This window comes from Sminthopsis crassicaudata, chromosome 1 (genome assembly GCF_048593235.1).
Source record: "Sminthopsis crassicaudata isolate SCR6 chromosome 1, ASM4859323v1, whole genome shotgun sequence".
NCBI classification, from domain to species: Eukaryota; Metazoa; Chordata; class Mammalia; order Dasyuromorphia; family Dasyuridae; genus Sminthopsis; species Sminthopsis crassicaudata.
In genome coordinates, this window is record NC_133617.1 from 546,640,704 (window position 1) to 546,661,612 (window position 20,909).

Below are 20,909 nucleotides of genomic sequence, written 5' to 3' on the forward strand. Positions count from 1 at the left end.
CTCACATATCCAATCAATTTCTAAATCTTGCATTTTTGGAAGTAAAGAACTAAGATTAAGATGGGCTGGTAAATTCTTATAGAAAGTGGGATTTTAGCTAAGATTTGAAGGAAGCTTAGAAACTGAGGGAGCTCTAGTTTCTAGAGCTGAGGAGGGAGAGAATTCTAGGCATAGGGGTAAAAGAATGGGATGAGAACCACCAGTGAAAATGCCTGGAGTTGAGAGGAGTATTCTGTGTAATATAAAGGGCAAGGAGGTTGGTGTCATTTTATGACAGAGTACATGGAGAGTTAAGGTTTAAGATGACTAGAAAGGTAAGAGGGAGCTAAGCTATCAAGGGTTTTGAATGCCAAACAAAGCAGTTTTGCTCCTGGAGGTAATCAACAACCAATAAGGTAAGCAGGAATCAAAGCAGCAGATAGTGGGAGCAATCCAAAGCTCAGGTTTAACAAGACAAGGTCCTTACTAAGAGGTCAAGTGAACTGAGAGAACAGGGTGGCTTTGAACTGGTTTTTTGTTTTGTTTTGTTTTGTTTTTTTAAATTAAAGCTTTTTATTTACAAAACATATGCATGGGTAATTTTTGAACACTGACCCTTGCAAAACCTTCTGTTCCAAATTATCCCCTCCTTCCCCCCATCCCTTCCCCTAGCTGGCAGGTAATCCAATACATGTTTGATTTGTTAAAAATATATGTTGGGGCAGCTAGGTGGATAGAGCACCAGCCCTGAATTCAGGAGGACCCGAGTTCAAATTTGGTCTCAGACACTTAACACTTCCTAGCTGTGTGACCCTGGGCAAGTCACTTAACCCCAGCCTCAGGGGGGGGGATATATATATATATATACATATATATATATATATATATATGTTAAGCCCAATATATGTATACATATTTATACAGTTATATTGCTGCACAAGAAAAATTGGATCAAGAAGGGGGAAAAACTGGGAAAGAAAACAAAATGCAAGCAAATAATAGAAAGAGTGAGAATGTTATGTTGTAGTCCACATTTAGCTCTCATGGTCCTCTCTCTGTGTGTAGATGGCTCTCTTCATCACTGAACAATTAGAATTGTTTTGAATCATCTCATTGTTGAAAATGGCCACATCCATCAGAATTGATCATCATATAGTATTGTTGTTGAAGTGTACAATGATCTCCTGGTCCTGCTCATTTCACTCAGCATCAGTTCATGTAAATCTCTCCAGGCCTCTGAAGAGGAAATCATCCTGCTGGTCATTTCTTACAGAACAATAATATTCCATAATATTCATATACCACAATTTATTCAGCCAACCTCCAATTGATGGGCACCGGCGTAGTATTGAACTGGTTTAGAAAGGGATTAAGGGAAAACAAGTTAACTACAGCAACCAAGTCACACTGACATTCCAGTAATTTTAAAAACCAAGTAATAGTTTGTATCCAGTGCATTATACAATCCTACTTTTTTTTTTTTTAAAACATGATTGCCAAAATAACTTTATTTCTGGTAGGACTGGCAGCATTAATACACCAACAGGTTAAGGGGATGTTTTGTGGGATACACTTCGTGGGAGTCGTTGCAGAGCACTGACTGGGATGGAAAAACCTGGATTCAAATTCCACTGAGACTCAGTTTCTTCATCTGTAAAACCAGATGGCTAGACACCATGGGATGCCTGCAGTCTCTCCAGGCTCCGGTTTGATGCTTGTAAGTTGCAGAAGAATTGCTGATCTATATCAACATGAGTTTTTTCCCCAAGAGTGCCCCAATCAATCATGAAGTATTAGGTGCCAGACAGACAAAAAAGAAACATTCTATCCCTTTTAGGTCATTCTGTGGGAGAGAAATATATACTTTAATTTTCCTGCATTTGGCATGGAGTAGGTCAGGAAGGAAGCCCTTTCACCCACCAGCAAATCCTCTATAGCCCGAGGCCTGGAGGAAACAATCAGAGGTTCCCAGAGACCGCCTCACCCAGATCCTTTCCCCGGGGCTTTCTCTCCTCGCGCCCCGGGCCAACAACCCGCGAGACTAGACCTCGGTGAGCACGTGGTTCCTGCTAGCTAGCTCTCCCTGGAGCTCCGCCGCCGCTTAGCAGCCCCGCCTCCCTTCGCTCCGCCTCCTCTGCTTTCCTTTCCTTCCTCCTTTCCCCTCCCCCAGCGCCTCGTCCGGCGCACCACGCACCACGCTAGGCCCGCCCCAGGGCGGTTGCTCGCGGCAGCCACCGCCCTCTCCTAACCCAATGGCGCGGCTGTCGCGTCAGCGCTGTGAGCCAGCACTTTAGGCTTCCCCCGCCTAGAGCCCATTACAACATCCGCCATGGCTGCTGCTGAAGCGGCATCTTGAGGAGCGAAAGGAGGTGACTTAGCCCAGTTCGCTTTGGTGGCGGTGGGGCGGCTAGAATTCCTCTGCTGCGGGTCATGGAGGAGCTGGACGCCGACCAGGAGACCAGGGCAGCCCAGGAAGCGTCGGCCGAGACGGCGACGGTTATCATTTGAAGGGGGTGGCGGCGGCCCGAGCTGGAGCGGCCGGAGACCTGACCCAGCTACGGGGGTGAGAGGCGTGAAGCCGGCTTGGGCAGGTGGGTGGCGGCTGCGGCTCGGAGGTCAGCCTGGAGCCACTTCACAGGGAACTTAGAACTGGGCACAACAGCGGGAAAGTGGAAGTTTCGGGGCGCGGGGAGCGGAGCCGGAGGAGGGAGAAGCGGGAAGGCCGTAAGGCCTGGGAGGCGGAGTCGGGCTTCGGGGGAAGAGGGCTTGAGGGGTCATGTGGGAAAACCCCCAGGCTTTAGAGGAATCCACTGGGGGATGTCGGGAATGGGGTGGAGCTTTCGGGGTCCTGAGGGAGCGGAAGTTAGGGTTTTCGAGGTGCCCGGAGTTGAGGAAGTGTAGGGGGAAGTTGAAAAGGATGAGTATCTGGTTAATGTTTCTGGAATTGGCCTCGGACCTTTTGTTTTCTCTCTACCGGGATCCTCGCCTCCCACTTGGGGGGTTGGTGCCGTGGCAAGTATTGCCAGGAGATAAAGTGAAAAGTTCCTTAGTACCCCAACTGTTTACTTTCCCTGCTCTGTGCTGGGGGCAAATGCACAACAAACCCAGAAGCTTGGAAGCTTAAAGTTGAAAGCAGAAACGATCAAATGAACTATGTCGGCATATACGGTCAAAATTTGGTGTAATCTGACTCCCACAAGAGCTTTTAGGAAAATTATTTAAGAAAACTAAATCAAAAAAGATAAAACTTTTTTTTTTTAATTGTCACAGGAATCATTATGTTGGGGGGAGGGAGACCTAAAATTTGTGGAAAATACAAATATGGTAACTTTAAATCTTTTTTTTCTAGTTTGGTGATCTCAGATGCCAGATGTTGGAAGGCAGTAGGACAACAGACATTTTTCGTGGTTTGAGTTGCAGTGATTGTCATTGAACTCTGGTTCCTGTTAACTGTTGGCCCTGCCCATAAAGTTAAGCAGGAACTTGTTCCTGAAGGATAAACAAGACACAGACTCAATTGGACATAAATGGATCTAAAGACAGCAGTGTTTAATGCAGCTCGGGATGGCAAGCTGCGCCTTCTTGCCAAGTTGTTGGCAAGCAAATCAAAAGAGGAAGTGGCCTTGTTGATCTCTGAAAAAACAAATGGTGCCACTCCACTTTTGATGGCAGCCCGATATGGGCACCTTGACATGGTGGAATACCTTCTGGAGCAGTGCAGTGCCTCCATAGAGATTGGAGGCTCTGTGAATTTTGATGGTGAGACGATTGAGGGAGCCCCACCTTTATGGGCAGCTTCTGCAGCAGGACATTTGAAGGTAGTCCAGTCCTTGTTAGACCACGGAGCATCTGTCAACAACACAACTTTGACTAATTCAACTCCTCTTAGGGCTGCCTGTTTTGATGGTCACCTGGAAATCGTCAAATATCTTGTGGAACACAAAGCTGATTTGGAAGTTTCAAATCGTCATGGTCATACATGCTTAATGATTTCATGTTACAAAGGACATAAAGAAATTGCTCAGTATTTACTTGAAAAGGGGGCTGATGTTAATAGAAAAAGTGTTAAAGGTAAGTTCAAGGTCTGCATTTTTATTCTTTTAAAGTGACTATAATTTAAGTCTTTTCTAAAAGTAATAATTAGTATTGACTACTGTTGGTGTTCTCTTGTTTACTTTTCTTGAATCCTCTTGTAAAACTCCCTTACAACACTCTATGATAAGCATTGTCTTTTAATTTATAGTTGGGTAAATTTGTACATGGATGTACAAGAATTAATAGGATGACAGAAAACAAGATTCAGTTAATCAGATATATTTTTTAGTTTTTACTTAATGTATTCAGATAATTTATCTTTTTCTATTTGTAAAATGTATTGAATGTAAAAGTTTGCTTTTTACCAAATAGAAGAATATGTTCTTTTGCAGGAAATTGTGTTAGTAAACTGACCTTATTGGAGAATTTCTGTAAGTGAAAGAAGAGAATCTTTTCTTTTAAAACATATTTATAGGGGCAGCTAGGTGGTGCAGTGGATTGAGCACCAACCCTGAAGTCAGGGGGACCTAAGTTCAAATCTGACCTCAGACACGTAATGCTTCCTAGCTGTGTGACCCTGGGTAAGTCACTTAACCCCAGCCTCAGCCAAAAAAAAAAAAACCACAAACATATTTATTGTATGCCTCTTTTAAAATGCATATTTGTACAATATTTATTAAGTGAGGCAATCTAGAAAAATCTTAAAATGCCCTTTACTGTTAGATATTCGACTTAAAAATGGGGAGAGGGCTGTGCATTGAGATTATCAATGCTACCTCTTAATTTTTTTAAAGGAAAATGGCTTATAAGTGTTAACTTTGAGGGTCTTTTTCTTTCAATACTTGAAAACATTTAGTTAGTGTTTTCACACGAAAAGCCTTGGTTTTTTTTTCTCCAAACAAAATGTATAATAGTGACATAATTGTTTCCAGCCTACTGAACATAAGAATATTTGGATATAATATTGCTATTCTTTTTAGTTGAAACTCAGTAATATTAAGAGATTATCTCTGCTTACTTGTGATCATATTAATGTGAGAAGTTATAGAAAGTAATATTAAAGAGGGCAGCTGGATGGCACAGTGGATAGTGCATTGGCTCTGCCCCGAGTTCAAATTCTGCCTTCAGACACTTAAATAATTACTAGCTGGTGAGACCTCAGGCAAGTCCCTTAGCCCTAATTGCCTTGCCTCCCTTTTTCTTCCCTCTAGGGAAGTAATATTAAAGTTTGTATTATTAAATGAAAAAAGTGTGTTTGGGACACTTTGGAGGGTTCATCAATATAATTTGTAATACCTTGAGATTGTTCTCTTATTTCGGTCATGTCCAACTCTTTGAGACCCCATTTGAGGTTTTCTTTGTAAGGATACTAGAGTATCCTCCATCTCCTTTTACAGATGAATTAACTGAGGCAACCAAGGTTAGGTGACTAGCCTAGGACAGATTTGATTCCGGAAGGTAAGTTTTCTAGTTCTCCATTCACCTGGCTGCCCTGTAATACTCACAAGAATCTATGATGATTCATTAAGGACTTTTGTAACACTCTAGGACTACAGAAAGTCCTTAATGAATCATAGATTCTTGATAAATCGAGCACCCCATTTCATTTTTTTTTTTTACATTCTCTTTGTAACTCAGAACAATAATAAAAATTATGTAAGGGCCATTAATATAAATAGTGTTAGCCTTTTTCTTTTAAATTATAAATGACATTAAGCAATATTTAACTCTGCCTTATGCTATTTTTCTCATCACCATTTGCTCCTCCATTTCTTTGTTTTTATCATTTAAATAATATTTTATAGCTCTTTATATGGAAGGATTTACTTTTTTTAGGCCTTTGAGGCACAAAGCACCTCTGCTATTTGCACTTGTTTGTTGTCTTTGAAATTAAATTTTCCTCAATATCATCAGGAGTGTTAATTTTTATATATGTTGAAAAGCACACATTTCCATCTTAAAATTCAGTTTTTAAAGGTCTGCCACACTTTTCATTTTAATTTTCATCTAATATTCATATCACATACAAAGATACACATAAAGAAGCCAGGACAAATATTGTTTTAGGTGAAATAGCTTAGAGCACCCAGAGGTTACAGTGCTCTGGAAAAGCATGAGCCACAACCAATGCAAAATCAAGGTAATTAAAATGTATAGCACTAGCTATGGTTACGTAGCTAGTGAGCTTCAAAATCTGGATTTCTATCAATTTTGTGACTCTAAATCCAACACTTTATACAATGTCAGAGCTAGGAATAGCAAGTAGGTCAATTTCACCAGAATACTTTCACTGGAAAGGTGAGCTGTAGCCAAATAGTGTGGGACTTAAATGATAAAAACAGGAATTTTATTTGACCTTAGAGGCAACAGGGGTCCCTCAGCTTTTTTCTTTCTTTTTTTAAAACTTACCTTTAAAGCATTATTGTGTTTTAGACATGCATTTTAGGAATATCAATTTAGCAACTGAATAGATAATGGATTGGGGGTGGCAATGAGGACTTGTGGCAAGGATAGCATTTAAGAGGCTACTGTGTAAGTATAAGTGGGTGAATTGGTAAGGTAGTACAAAGGGATGGATGTGGGAGATGTGGAGGTAGAATGAAAAGATTTGGCAGCTGATTTAATATGAAGGATAGAGAATGAAAAGAAACATGAGAATCAAATAAAATATTTAATCAAAAAGGTCTATCTTCTGTGATGTCAGTTAATTTTTCTGTGTTCTTCTTGATTTCATCTATTAGGTTTAAGTCAAATACCCTTTTTGGAGCTTTAAGTCTTGGTATATTGTGTGAAATAATATGCCTAATTTCTACCAGATTGCTTTACAGTTTTTCTAGAAGTTTCTGTCAAATTACCCCAGTTACTGCAATCTTTGGGTTTATCAGGGTGCTTTATTTGTTTTCTTCTATAGTGTACTTGGTCTCTTTCACTGAGCCAGTCTTTTCTGTTTTTAAACTAAATCTCCAATTATTCTGATCTTTTTTGCATAAAGAATGTTTGGGGTGTTTTTATTTATATAATTCTGAGTCTTGGCAAGTAGACTTTCAAGGGTACATGTGTTTTTAAATGTCTCTTTGTGTAATGTATATTTGTGTAATGAAAAATACTTTTTCCTTATTGACATAAATTCGTATCCTAAAAATTATTGATAGTTGATTGCTGGCAAAATTAGAACTGATCTTTTTTTTTTAATAGGACAAATAATCCCAAGAATTGGCACACCTTAACTTAAATAATAGTAGCCCTTTAAATATTTTAGAATATCCAAACTGACATAATTTTTATTTGATCCTCACAATAATTATGTGTGGTGGGTACTATTATTGTTCTCATTTTACAGATAAGGAAACCAAGGCTCAGAAGACATGGCTCCATATAACAATGAGGCAGCAGAATACAACTGTTCTGGCAACCATATTTAACTTTTGTTGAGCATATAGTAAATTAAAACATAAAGCTTTGATAAACTACTGCAATGCAGGCATGTCCCATTCTGTTTTTTATAAACTTTTTATAAACAAGTTTATAAACAAACAAACATAGGTTTCATCAGATTGTCAAAGGGATCCATGATTAAAAAAAAAAAAAAATTAAGAACCCCTGATCCAAATTGATATGAATTGGGTTTACTTGGGCTTGGGGTGCTACATAAATAAAAGGAGCATATTTTTTCTGAAAAAGCAAGAACCTGCCTTCACTGAGGTTAGAGAGTGTGCTAGAGTGAGATACAGAAGATACAGAGACAAACTAGGCCAAAAAACATTGTTAAATTGATATATTTATTTAAATTTGATCATGTGTCTTCTTTGTTTACAAATTAGCATTGATTTTTGTGTGTGTGTGTGTGTGTGTGTGTCCATATTTCCCCCATAAAACCCTTCTTTGTCACAGAAAAGTATAAATAAGCAAAACAAATAAACATATTGGCCACATTTGATAACATTTCTTTGTGTCATTGTGATCATCATGTAGATTACCCTTGGTTCTCCTTAGTCTACTGTGTATCAGTGCACACAAGTCTTCTCATGTTTCCCTTAATTTTCGTATTTATCATTTTTTTACATTGTAGTTATCCCACTATAATCATATTAAATACAACCCCCATTTCTCAAAGTCACTCATTTTGGCTACTACAAAAAGTGTTAAACTATAAAATATTTTTTGTGTATGTGATATCCTTTCTTTGACATTGAGCAGTAGTCTTGATAATGGTATTGCTAAGGGCAGCTAGGTGGCGCAGTGGATAGAGCACCAGCCCTGAATTCAGGAGGACCGAGTTCAAATTTGGTCTCAGACACTTAGCACTTCCTAACTGTGTGACCCTGGGCCAAGTCACTTAACCCCAGCCTCAAGGGGATAATGGTATTGCTGGATCAAAGAGTATATTAAGTGTCATTTGTATAATTTCAAATTGTTATCCAGAATAGTTGAGATTAATTCACATTTTGCCTGTGATGTCTATCTTTCACAGTCCTTTCAATATTTACCATTTCTACTTTCTTTGTCAATCTGATGAATGTGGGATGAAACTTCAAAGTTGTTTGTTTCTATTTCTTATGTTAATGATGATTTCTATATGCTCATTAGTGATTGCTTTTTTTATTTTGAAAATCATCTATGTATCCTTCGATTCCTTATCTGTAAGGAATGGCTAAATGTAGAAATATGTTTAGAAGGATTGTACATGATTAATCTACATTAATGTTTGCTGTCTTTGGGAAGGGGAGAGGAAGAAGGAAGAAAAAATTTGGAATACATTCTTATAGAATCAATGGCTCTTAAGAATTTATATCAATTCCTGTGTATTTTGGATAGTTTTATCAGGTATTTTTTGTAAAGATATTTTTATCTCACGAATAGCTTTTCATATTCTAGCTGCATTATTTTTTTTTGTGCAGTTCTGAATTATCTTTGAGATTTTTCCTTTTTCACTAGACATAAACGAGATTATTAATTGATATGAAACATCTATGAAGATTTTTGAAATTAAATTAACCAAAAATAGGAATTTGGAAAAAATGGAAATTATGGAGGGGAGGGAGAATTTTACAGTGACCTGATTAATGTGTGAAATTTAGTATTTCTTTCATAGCCAAAGTGCAGGTCAGGATGCTTCCCAGAATAGACAGTAAATGAGCTTGAGAATTACTTTTCAACTTTCCAACTTATTAAGGGAAATAAAATATTTCTTTAAAAAAACCAGAGAGCTTTATTTAAGAAAAATTTAAGAGGTAGAGGATAATAAATATTAGCAGCAACAAAATCTAAGAGTCATATAGCACTTACTCTGTGCCAGTTGTTACTGTGAATTGGTCTAGCCATTCTAGAAAGCAATTTGGAATTAAACCCTCCAGAAGTTAATAAATTACATGAGCTCTTTGATTCATTGATTACAAAATTCCAAGGAAATTAAAGAGGGAAAAGACTCATGTATAAAAACATTTATTGTAACCAGAAATTAGAAATTAAAGGTGAGGAAAGGTCTTTCATCTGGAAGACAGCTAAACAAATTGTAATATATAAACATAATGGAATAGAATTTTGCCATGAGAAATGACAGTGGATAATGGACAGTGAATAAAACATTGGCTTTGAAGTTAGGATGACCTGAGTTAAAATCTAGATTTATACGCTTACTAGTTTGTTACCCTGGACAAGTCATATCTGTTTGCTTTTTCCACTGAAAAAGGAAATGGCAAAACATTCCAGTGTTGTCAAGAAAATCTGATATGGGGTCAAGAAGAATCAAACCTGAATGAATAAATAACATTAATCTGTGCCAGACACTGTGCTAATCATTTTACAGTTATTGCAGACCTGGGAGATAGATATTATTATCATCCCCATTTTATTACTGAGGAAGCTGAGGTAAACAGAAGTTATGTGATTTGTTCAGGGTTATACATATACTAAATATCTGAGGGCTCATTTGAATTCAGGTCTGACCTCTGATACAGTGCTCTATCTACCAAGCCAACTATCTTCTACATCCTTTCATCTTTCCAAACAAGAACCAATATCAGAATCAAGGATAGCAAGGGATATATATTTTTTCCCTACAGGATCAGTGGGGGTGTGTGTATACACATACACAATCTTTCTATATTAATAAGCCTTCTAAATAGATCAACTATATATAATTCTTTACTCCTATATAACTTAGTGAAGATATATAGTTAGTTTTGAATCCAGATTTGAAAAAAGTCTTCCTGATTCTAAACACAGTGCTCTATCCACTATCCTAGTAGCGGTTCCTTATAACTTCTAGGTCCCTCTTACTATCTTTAATTTTAAAGGATTATTAGATGCTTGTTAGCATTAAATACATTGTTGTAGTTCTTCAGTTTATTTTGGATTAACCATTTGCTTTCCTTGGTACTTGGTATGACTAATCCTGTTTCACTGTGGGCTTGAAGTACTTAATCTCCTCACACCCACAGCCACTACACTTAAATCTACTACTTTTATAACTAAGATTCCTGTCACTGCTCTATCATGGAATGGAATGGAAAATAATTTATTAAGCATTTACTACAAACCAAGCATTGTACTAAGTGTTGGGGGATACAAATGGAAAATAAAATAGTTCCTGCCCTCAGAGTCACATTCTAAGCCCTTTACTACCTAGCTCTGGATCTACCTTATAAAGACATTCCCTTAAAATGCTCTTTAAGATGTAGACAAAATGGTCTTATTGTTCTTCATGCAAGACATTTTGTCTCCTAAACCTTTGCCTTTTCACTTGATGTCACTTGTTCTTAGGATGTCCTGCTTCTTAGAGTCCCCCATTTAAAAAAAAAAAATTAATTTAAAAGTTAAAAATCATCTCAAGTGCTACTTACTATATAAAGTATTTTCTGATCTTGCCTTTCATTTTAAAAAATATTATCTTTATAAATGTATATGTTCTCTTCTAAAATGTTACTAGTAAATGATTACTCTTTTCTCCCTGCATTTTCATGACACTATTCTTTTGCTTTTTTTCTCCTGGGGAATAAACGAGGTCCACGATTGTGCCAGGCAAGGCAAACCACCACCACCTTGACCACCATCTCCCCTCAAATGCTTATGGAGATAACCCAAGAACCTGAGTCCAACAAGAGATTATAATAGTGTCCCTCATATCAATAGACTTTCCAGTCTATCCACTATAACCAATAGTGGGAATAAATTATACTGGAAAGGGTACCTATCTTTACCACTAGCAGCAGCAATTGCTGACCATTAGACTGTGAGCTCTTTGAGATCAGATTTGGAGTTCTTGATTTTTTGGGGGGTGGGGTGGAGGGTTGCACTTAGCAAAATTTCTGACATATAGTAGACATTTAGTAAATCTTGACTAGACCAACTGCCACCAATAGGTGCATTGACGTGGTCTAGTAGCACCCTACCTAGACCAGTCTTGCTTCCAATTTAGCCTTCACAGCTATCATTTAGGGAAACAGTGACACCTACAGAGGGAACAAACCAGCTTAGTTAAAGTAGCAGGACACCGAACTGTCCTTGCTGTTCCTTAGACAACATTACATCTCTTCAAACCTTAATGAATTTCTTCCTCATCTTCACCTCTTAACAGTTTTATTTTCTACTAGAATTAATTTGTGCTTCTTCAATCATATGAAAAAATGCTCTAAATCACTGATTAGAAAAATGCAAATTGAAACAATTCTGATGTATAACCTCATACTCATCAGATTGGCTAATTGGCAGAAAAGAAAAATGATAAATGTTGGAGATGTTAAAAAATTGGAACAATAATGCATTGTTGTGAATTGATCAACCATTCTAGAAAGCAATTTAGAACTATGCCCAAAAGGATATAAAACTGCATACCCTTTGATCCAGCAGATTCACCATTGGGGCTGTATCCCAAAGAAATTATAAAAAAAGGAAAAGGACCCACATGTACAAAAATATTTATGTATGGCAGTTCTTGCTATGGGTGGCAAAAAAATTGGAAGTTGAGAGGATGCTTGTCAATTGGGGAATGGCTAAACAAATTGTGGTATGTGAATGGAATGGAATACTATTATGCTAAAGAAATGATGAACGGATAGATTTCAGAAAAACCTGGAAGGACATGAACTGAAGCTGAGTAAAGTGAGCAGAACCAGAAAACCTTGTGTACAGTAATAACATTGTGGAATGGTCAACATGGATAGACTTAGTAACTCTTCTCAGCAATAATATAATGATGTAAGACAATGATAAGGGACTCCTGATGGAAAATACTATCCTTATCCAGTAAAAGAACTTTGAAGTCTAAAGGCAAATTGAAGCATACTATTTTAACTCTTTTTGTTGTTTGGTTTTTCTTTCTCATGGTTTTCCCCTTTTGTTTTGATTCATTTTTCACAACTTGACTAGTGTGTTTAATATGATTATACATGAATAACTTATATTAAATTGCTGTTTTGGGGAGAGGAGGAAAGAAAAAAAATTGGAAGTCAAAATCTTATAAAAGTGAATGTTGAAAACAAAAAAGGGGGATATAGTTAAAGATCTGCCTTACATAGTTAATTTAAAAATAAGTTGAGGTAGACCCCTTGCTAGTAAGGAAAAGGAAGCACTGTTATAAGTAACTTCTTTATAGAGTTGGATTTTTTTTTAGGAGGAGGAGGCATATAGTGTACCATTAAATTGGTTTTTTTTATGTAGTTAATTACTTGTAGAGCTTAACTTTTATGTAACATAATGAAACTTTTATATAGTTAATAGTTTTTTATATAGTTAACTTTTATGTAGCAACTTCTAAGAAGCCTTTATATGAATAGAGGAGGACTTTCTATAAGATTTACTTTATTCTGTTAAATTTTTTGTCTTTGTATACCTAACAAAGTGCCTGCAATGTAGTAGGTGCTTAGTAAATGCTTGTTGATTGATTACTCAATTGTACTTGCTATGTACATTATATTTCTTTACAAAAAAGGGGAATAATATATTGTGGTTTTTTCCCTTGTAGCTTTACATATAATGTAAAAAAAATAAAAGATTCTGCTAGTGTGTTATTATATATAGATTTTTTTTTCTCTTTCCCTTACATCCCTCTCTCTGAGACAGTAATTTGATATACGATATAAGATGTACATGTTCCATCATGCACAGTGTGTTACCATATTAGTCATGTGAAAGAAGACAGAGACTCAAGAGTGGGGAAAAAAGCAAAAAATGCAGAAAGTGCTTCAATCTGCATTGATTTCTTTTTCTGGAAGTGGATAGTTTTTTCAACATATGTGCTTTGGGATTGTCTTGGATCATTTATTATTGAAAATAGCTAAGTCACATTTGATAATTGTACAGTTTTAAGCTATTCTTCTGGTTCTGCTCACTTCACTTTGCATCAGTTCATAGAAGTCTTTTGTTAGCAGAATAAGTATATTATTAATGGGAGTTTTGAGCTCTTTTAATATTGGGGTATCCCACAGAGATTTCTAGAGCATCTCATTTTGTATTTACTTTTGCAACCCCAAACTAGCATGAGAATCAGAAGAGTTTTGTGGGTTTTTTCCTTTGTAAAGCATCTATCACTGAAGTGACAGCGTTGGAATCCCTGAAAAAAAGGAGAATCACAGTTTGAAGTCCCAAAGGTATTACAGCACAATAAAATGCATTACATGAAGTGTTCATTAAACTCAGGTAGCTAATATACCTAAGCAAGTTAGATTGCACAGTAGATAGTGTTCTGGGCTTAGGGTCAGGAAGACTCCTCTTCCTAAATTTAAATTTGACCATAGACACTACTTGTGTGACCCTGGGCAAGTCACTTAATCCTATTGACCTCAGTTTCCTCATCTGTGTAAATGAGCTAGAGAAGGAAATGGCAGGTATTTTTACTAACAAAATCCAGAGGGGTTGTAAAAAGTCAGACAACTGAAAAATAACCAAACAACATATTTTTGGGTGGCTTTAAGTTCCTCATCCCTTAGTTTTGTTTCATGTAAACTTTTCAACAGTGTCCCAACATCCATCAATTTAATCTATGTATAGGAGGAAATAGACTAGTATTGGAACATCTAAAAAAGGTAAGAATTTAAATAACAATGAAAAATGTGAAAATATTTCAATATCAACTTTTAAATTAATGTTGAATGGCCCACATTTTTAAAATTGCAGTATCATTTCTCTGAATATGCAATATTTAGTTCCTTATTTGAATACGTGCAAAAGCTGGTAAAATGGATACAGTGCAGGGCCTTCAGTCAGGAAGACTGCCTTCAAAATCTGCCTCAGGAATTTAATAGTTATGTGGTCCTTTGCATAGGATCTCTCTTGTTTGAATCAGTGAAACAGGAATAATAATAGCACCTGTGTCTTGAAGTTATTATAAAGATTAAACAAGATAATGTTTGTAAAGAGCTCAGCACAATGCCTACCATCTAGTACTACAAAAATGCTTATTTCTCTTTAAACTGGATCTAAACTCTACACGTTTTCCTTTGATTTTTTATATTTACTATCTTGACCTTAATGTGGACTACTTCCTTCCACTTTCCTTTCTCCCCAATCTCTTTTGTTTGGCCAGAATTGAGGCCAGCTAGTAATTGTATTCTTAGAAAGAGAAGGAAAGTAAAAATAATAAAGATGGAGAGAGAGAAAAATAGGAACAGTACCATAGCTTTACATGGAAAGGAATTCCCTTCCCCCCCAGGCTGGGGTTAAGTGACTTGCCCAGGGTTACACAACTAGGAAGTGTTAAGTGTCTGAGACCAGATTTGAACTCCTCCTGAATTCAGGGCTGGTGCTCTATCCACTGTGCCACCTAACTGCCCCTGGAAAGGAATTTTTTTAAAAAAAAGTCTTTATAGTAAACATTTTTATGTAGTAATTTTTTTCAGCATATACTTAGATTATTTCACTTAAAATTATAGACTATATTCAGAGAATACATTAATACATAGTTAGTTTTCCACAATTGGAATCAGATTTAGACCTATTTTATGTTCAAAATATTTTTTAGCATGAGAACAAACTACTTTTATAGTCTGGATATGTGCTATGTTGTATTTATCCATTAAAAACATGTAATTTCCTTGTCTTTTTTTCTAAGGAAACACTGCACTGCATGATTGCGCAGAATCTGGAAGTTTGGACATCATGAAAATGCTTCTTAAATATAGTGCCAAGATGGAAAAGGATGGCTATGGAATGACTCCCCTTCTGTCAGCAAGTGTGACAGGTCACACAAATATTGTGGATTTTCTGACACAACATGCACAGACTAGCAAGACAGAACGTATTAATGCTTTAGAACTTTTGGGAGCTACATTTGTAGACAAAAAAAGAGATCTGCTTGGGGCTTTGAAATACTGGAAAAGAGCAATGGACATGAGGTACAGTGACAGGACTAATATCATCAGCAAACCTGTACCACAAACATTAATAATGGCTTATGACTATGCCAAGGAGGTGAACAGTGCAGAAGAACTAGAAAACCTTATTGCTGACCCTGATGAGATGAGAATGCAAGCTCTATTAATTAGAGAACGTATTCTTGGTCCTTCTCACCCAGATACATCTTATTATATTAGATACAGAGGTGCTGTCTATGCAGACTCTGGAAATTTCAAAAGATGCATCAATCTGTGGAAATATGCTTTGGATATGCAGCAGAACAATTTGGACCCCTTGAGCCCAATGACTGCTAGTAGTTTGTTATCTTTTGCAGAGTTGTTCTCTTTCATGCTACAGGATAGGGCAAAAGGCTTATTGGGAACTACCGTTACATTTGATGATCTTATGGGTATATTGTGCAAAAGCGTCCTTGAGATAGATAGGGCTATCAAACAAACTCAGTGTCCACCTGACCAAATACAGTTGAATAAAGCCCTTTCCATCATTTTGCACTTAGTTTGTTTGTTAGAAAAAGTTCCTTGTACTCCAGAACAGGATCATTTTAAGAAGCAAACTATATACAAGTTTCTTAAGCTGCACCCTAGAGGAAAGAATAACTTTAGCCCTCTTCATCTGGCTGTGGACAAGAATACCACGTGTGTAGGTCGATATCCTGTTTGTAAATTCCCATCTCTGCAAGTTACTGCAGTACTGGTGGAATGTGGTGCTGATGTGAATGTCAGAGACTCTGATGACAACAGTCCCTTGCACATTGCTGCACTTAACAACCATCCAGACATCATGAACCTCCTTATCAAATCGGGTTCACATTTTGATGCCACAAACTCTCACAAACAAACTGCTAGTGACTTGTTGGATGAGAAGGAGATAGCTAAAAATTTGATCCAGCCCATAAATCATACAACATTGCAGTGTCTTGCTGCTCGTGTTATAGTGAATCATAGCATATGTTACAAAGGGCACATCCCAGAAAAGCTGGAGAACTTTGTTTTACTTCATAGATGATAATTTGACTGAATTCTTAATACTGTTGAAGCACGAGTTGGTAACAGTTGTTTCATATTTGAGCACTGTTGTGATAACACCAGCATTCATATAACTTGATAACATTGTGCTTTCATTGGCTAAAGCATTATGAGCATCAGACTTGCAGAATTGGTTGCCCCATATTTAATATAAATATGCCATATATTGTTTTGTGGATTATTGATAAATGTAATGCCATATTCAAACTCCTAAAATTGTCTGCCAAAGCCCTGTCTGTCTTGTTTTATTTACCTGTTGGGTGTGGGGACTGAATTCTATTTTTCACTGGTCTCTTCATACAATTCTTGGTTTGCAGGTATCGAGCAATTGAAAGCCTTTTTTGTTGCCCCTTTTTTCCTGTCAATTTCCCATCTAGGCTTGCCTGTCCTTTCCTCTCTCCCTGTCTTATTCTCTTCCTCTCTTCCTTCTTCCCACTATTTTTTCCTGTTTTCCTCTTTCCTTCCCTCCATACCCCTTTCCTTCCTATGTCCTCCCATCCTTTTTTTTTTCTTTCTTTCTTTCCTTCCTCCCTTCCTCTTTGCCTTCCCATTTGTTCTCTTGCCTTCCCTTCCCCTCTTGGGGGGAATGGAGTGGGGTAGAGAGAGTGGAGTAGCCATAGAGAGGGAGCAGCTTGGGCTTGAACATTTCTGGTTTTTATTTTTATTTTTTGTAATGATTCATTGCTGGGTTGTACAAGCTTTATTGACTTTTTACCATTTGCAGTTACCACAAGTGCTTTATATTCTCTATGCACTGGCTTACACATGACTGTTGTATGTTAGCATATTTCTATGCAGCAGTTTGCCAACTTCAGCTGAAACCACTGTTTTGAAGAGTTTGTTGAATTATTTTATTAGAACACTTCACAGCATGACCTTTTTTTTGTTTTTGTTTTGTTTTGTTTTTGTTTAAGAGCTATGTCAGTTGCCTAAGTTTTTCTGATAGTTTTTTTTTTCCAGGATGTTTGTGCAGTTGCTTTTCTCTAATACACTGAAATTATTATGTGCTCAATTTGGGAGACCTATTCGTCACTCACTGACCCAGATGAAATTTGTCTACCATCTTGCATCATGAAACAAAAGGAAAAAATCTTTAGATAAAAACTGGCATACCTTTCATGCTGCACCAGTGCTGTTTTGCATGTACTAATTGTGTGATTGTGTATGCATTTGCTCAAAGTTATCTCAAATTTAATCACACAGTTTAATGAGAAATAGATGTTCGTAGTATAAAATTACAGATCACCTATATTTTTATAGGTTAGTTACAAGAAATTAAAGCATGTCAGTGGCATGATGCTTGCCAATCTAAACCTAGGCATCTAGTATAATAATATTTTAGTAAATGGTATAATTTCATGGTATAAAAGGTTCAAATAAGTGTCCCATTTTTCCTTAAGTTTAAATACACTTCCTAAAAAATAACTTGCATGATTTGTCTTTATCTTTTAGCCATATAAGAAGGTTGCAGTACTCAGCCCCTTACTGAAAGCTATATTTAAAAAAAAAAATGTATATAATGTGTGCACAACAATTTGATATTAAAGCAGAAAGGGCTTTTTTGACTTAAAAGTATAAGTAAATTATAAATAAAGACTACAAATGTATAAAATTCAGGTAATTACCGTTCAGCACTTTATTGTTATTCAGAATAAAGTTTGATAGCCTATCACTGCAGATGTCTTAAAATGAAATTGTTCTGAATAAAAACTTCCTCACTGATTTGAGGGGGAAAAAAATCAGTTGACCTGTGGTACTAGGGCACTGGCAACATTTTGTTTAGTGGTTTTATGTAATGTAAAGATTATCTTATGAGATATTGTTGTGGCCAATAATTGAGATCACCTGCACATTTTCAGAATATCTTTTCTTCTCTCCTTTTCTCCTCACCCTTCTTTAAATAATTTTACTTTTGTGCATTTAATTAGTTAACCATTCAACATCCTGGATTTTGGCTAGTAAAGGAATACTTTCCCACCTATTAGCTAATTTAAATTGTGGGGTGGGGATAGGGGTGTCCTTTTGGTGTATATTTTATGAAATTTTAGACCACCAATAAGTATGCTACCTTTTGTGATTCAGAACTAATATTTTGCCAACTTTTATTTAAACCATCCACTACTCAAAGTAAGAACTTAATACTTTGTGAGTGACTTTTTAAAAAGAAAATTTGACAAGTACAGTAAATCTAAATTGAACTGTTAAATATTTAATCATCCCTTTTTTGGTAGGTATAAACAGATTTTTAAAAATTTATTCTAATATTTTTCCTCTTTTGCATATCCCTTTTATGTGCTTTCTTAGTAAGGGATCTCAAAGAATCCTCTAGGGATGAACCACATTTGGAAATGTAGCATTTCTCTACTGATGACAATAGATTACTTAGAATTATTCTGTAGTAGTGACAGTGAAAATTCCTAGCTAGTTTGAAATCAAAATATGTTGAGGTGTCATCATAAAAGAAATTTCATTTTGAGAGTTGATAATTAGTTGATAATATATATGATAAAGCCTTTTGTGGTATTGTTAAAGAATGTTGTGAAACCAAATAAAACAAGGTACTTGGTATTTTTTTAAACTAATTATTAAATTTATCCCTAGTGTGAACTGATTGTACTAATTTGGGTCAAGTCTACTGCAGATAAATAATGTAAGCTGTAGTTAGTGCAAGTTAACATTATGTCTGCTATGTTCTTTTCACCTATTAGCATTCAGTTTTTTCTACTGGACACTATTTTTTAAAATAGAAATTTCCATTTCAACTAGATGCCAGTTTATTTTATATGGACAAATAGGTTTTAAGTAAAAAAAAAAAATACTAATTTTCTTTCAACTCATTTTTTAATAAGGGCTTAAACCCAGATTAATAAAGGAAGATAATAAAGATGCCCTTAGATTTAACACTACATTGAACATTTCAGAGACCCCAACTACTGTGACTTTGAATAAATATTAAATTATTTTTGGCAGAGTAACTATAAAGTTGTGTTGTCTACCAGAAATAATAGCCTGGAATGCAAAAATTTTAGCCTTTTTAATTTCTTAGCATAGGATGTATCTCTGTACTCATGTATACTGAAATATAGGATTATTGACTGGCACCTTTTGGGGTCAGATAGTAACGAGCTTTGAAGAATATAATTATTAACCACCCTTTTTTGTCTTATTTTCCTAATCAACAACTCTCTTTTTGTCAGTTTCCCATTGTGTATCTTTTCCAAAGCAATACTGTGTTCAGATATGACAACCAATGATTTGTCACACAATGGTAAAATGACATGCCACAATGTACATTGTGAGGCATAATAAAATTAAACATTTACACCAAACTTAAGTGTATGCTTGTCAGAATGTGATGAATTGACATTCCTGTTTGGAGTCTTTTTATGTTTAATGATGAATATTTGTTGAAACAGATACTTGAGTCTTTTCTCTGTCATCTCATAACATTTGTTGCCTTTTTTTAGAATACCTTTATGTACGTTATGCTGCCCTAGTTTCTTGACAAGCCTCATTGCAAGATAGGCTGTAGAAATGAAAAGAAAAATTTTACCAGTGGGGGAAGGATTTTAAAAAAGCATTCTTACTATTGTTTTAAAAGCAGCTTGGTATTTTGGTTTAGAAGAACAAAATGTTATCTATCATTGCAAAATTGTATTGACTCAAAAGTTAATTTCCTTAATCCTTTTGCACATTGTCTAAGTGCTTGTTTATCTTGAACATTTTAGACAAGGTTTACTGATAAAACTAAACTGTCGTGCCTGATTTGTTCTAGCACGAGACTTGCAAGAATTTTCAAACTGGGAGTAATAGTTGATGCATAGATGATTTTTATGATTTTTCTCTTTTTGATTGTTTATTTTGACCAGTAAAATAATGCCATCTTTTTTTCCCCCCTTTCAGTATGTTCTTTTGTACTCTGGCATTGTTATGCTGTTATTTCAATTATTTATCTAGTGTATTTGAAAGGGAAATTCTCTCAAATCGACGAATTGTTTTCATCAGCAAGCACAAGAAAAATCTTAGTATATCAAAGTACCATTTCCCTGTTTACAGAAAAAGTTCATGCTTTAAGGGAAGGAAATTTTTTTGAATATGTAACTTGCTATTTGTTTTCAAAGATGAATTCTTAATGGACTCTTAAGAAATCTATACTATTGGTTGTTTACATTTTTATTCTCTGGGTACTTAATGTTTACCTTTTGGTCTTCTTGCAAAGTTTATAGCTATGTCTGCTCAAAAGCCAAAGGAAAAATTAAACTCAGAAAAAGAAATTAATATTAATAAAGGATTCACAATAAAAATTTTTATTGAAATTGTTTTCCCTACTATATTAAAATAGATTGATATTACTTGCTTGGATGAGTAGGGAGGGAGAAAACATTTAAAGCTAAAACATTAGAAGACTAATTTTTTTTTTTTATGTAAACCTAAAATTAGAGTACAAGTCAGTGGGGATTGTGATTACATTTATAAACATTTGATTGATGCGATTTACCAGTTACAAATGATGCATAA

General features: G+C 35.8%; 1 protein-coding gene across 2 annotated transcripts; it reads left to right on the forward strand.

The window, feature by feature from the left end:
- The first annotated feature begins 2,229 nt into the window (after nt 1–2,229).
- FEM1C (fem-1 homolog C) lies at nt 2,230–20,695 on the forward strand. 2 transcript variants are annotated; one of them, XM_074281985.1, is made up of 3 exons: nt 2,230–2,570; nt 3,329–4,050; nt 15,062–20,695. In XM_074281985.1, the coding sequence occupies exons 2-3, from the start codon at nt 3,507–3,509 to the stop codon at nt 16,369–16,371; spliced, it is 1,854 nt and encodes a 617-aa protein (XP_074138086.1). In that variant the 5' UTR covers nt 2,230–2,570; nt 3,329–3,506; the 3' UTR covers nt 16,372–20,695. The 2 variants fall into 2 exon arrangements, with proteins under 2 accessions (XP_074138086.1, XP_074138087.1); XM_074281986.1 differs by having other exon boundaries at nt 2,230–2,542.
- The last annotated feature ends 214 nt before the right edge of the window (nt 20,696–20,909 follow it).

Coding starts and splice junctions, on each gene's coding strand:
- FEM1C (XM_074281985.1), top strand. CDS start 3,507: ATGGATCTAAAGACAGCAGTGTTTAATGCAGCTCGGGATGGCAAGCTG. Junction 4,051..15,061: donor TAATAGAAAAAGTGTTAAAG/GTAAGTTCAAGG, acceptor TTTTTTTCTAAG/GAAACACTGCACTGCATGAT.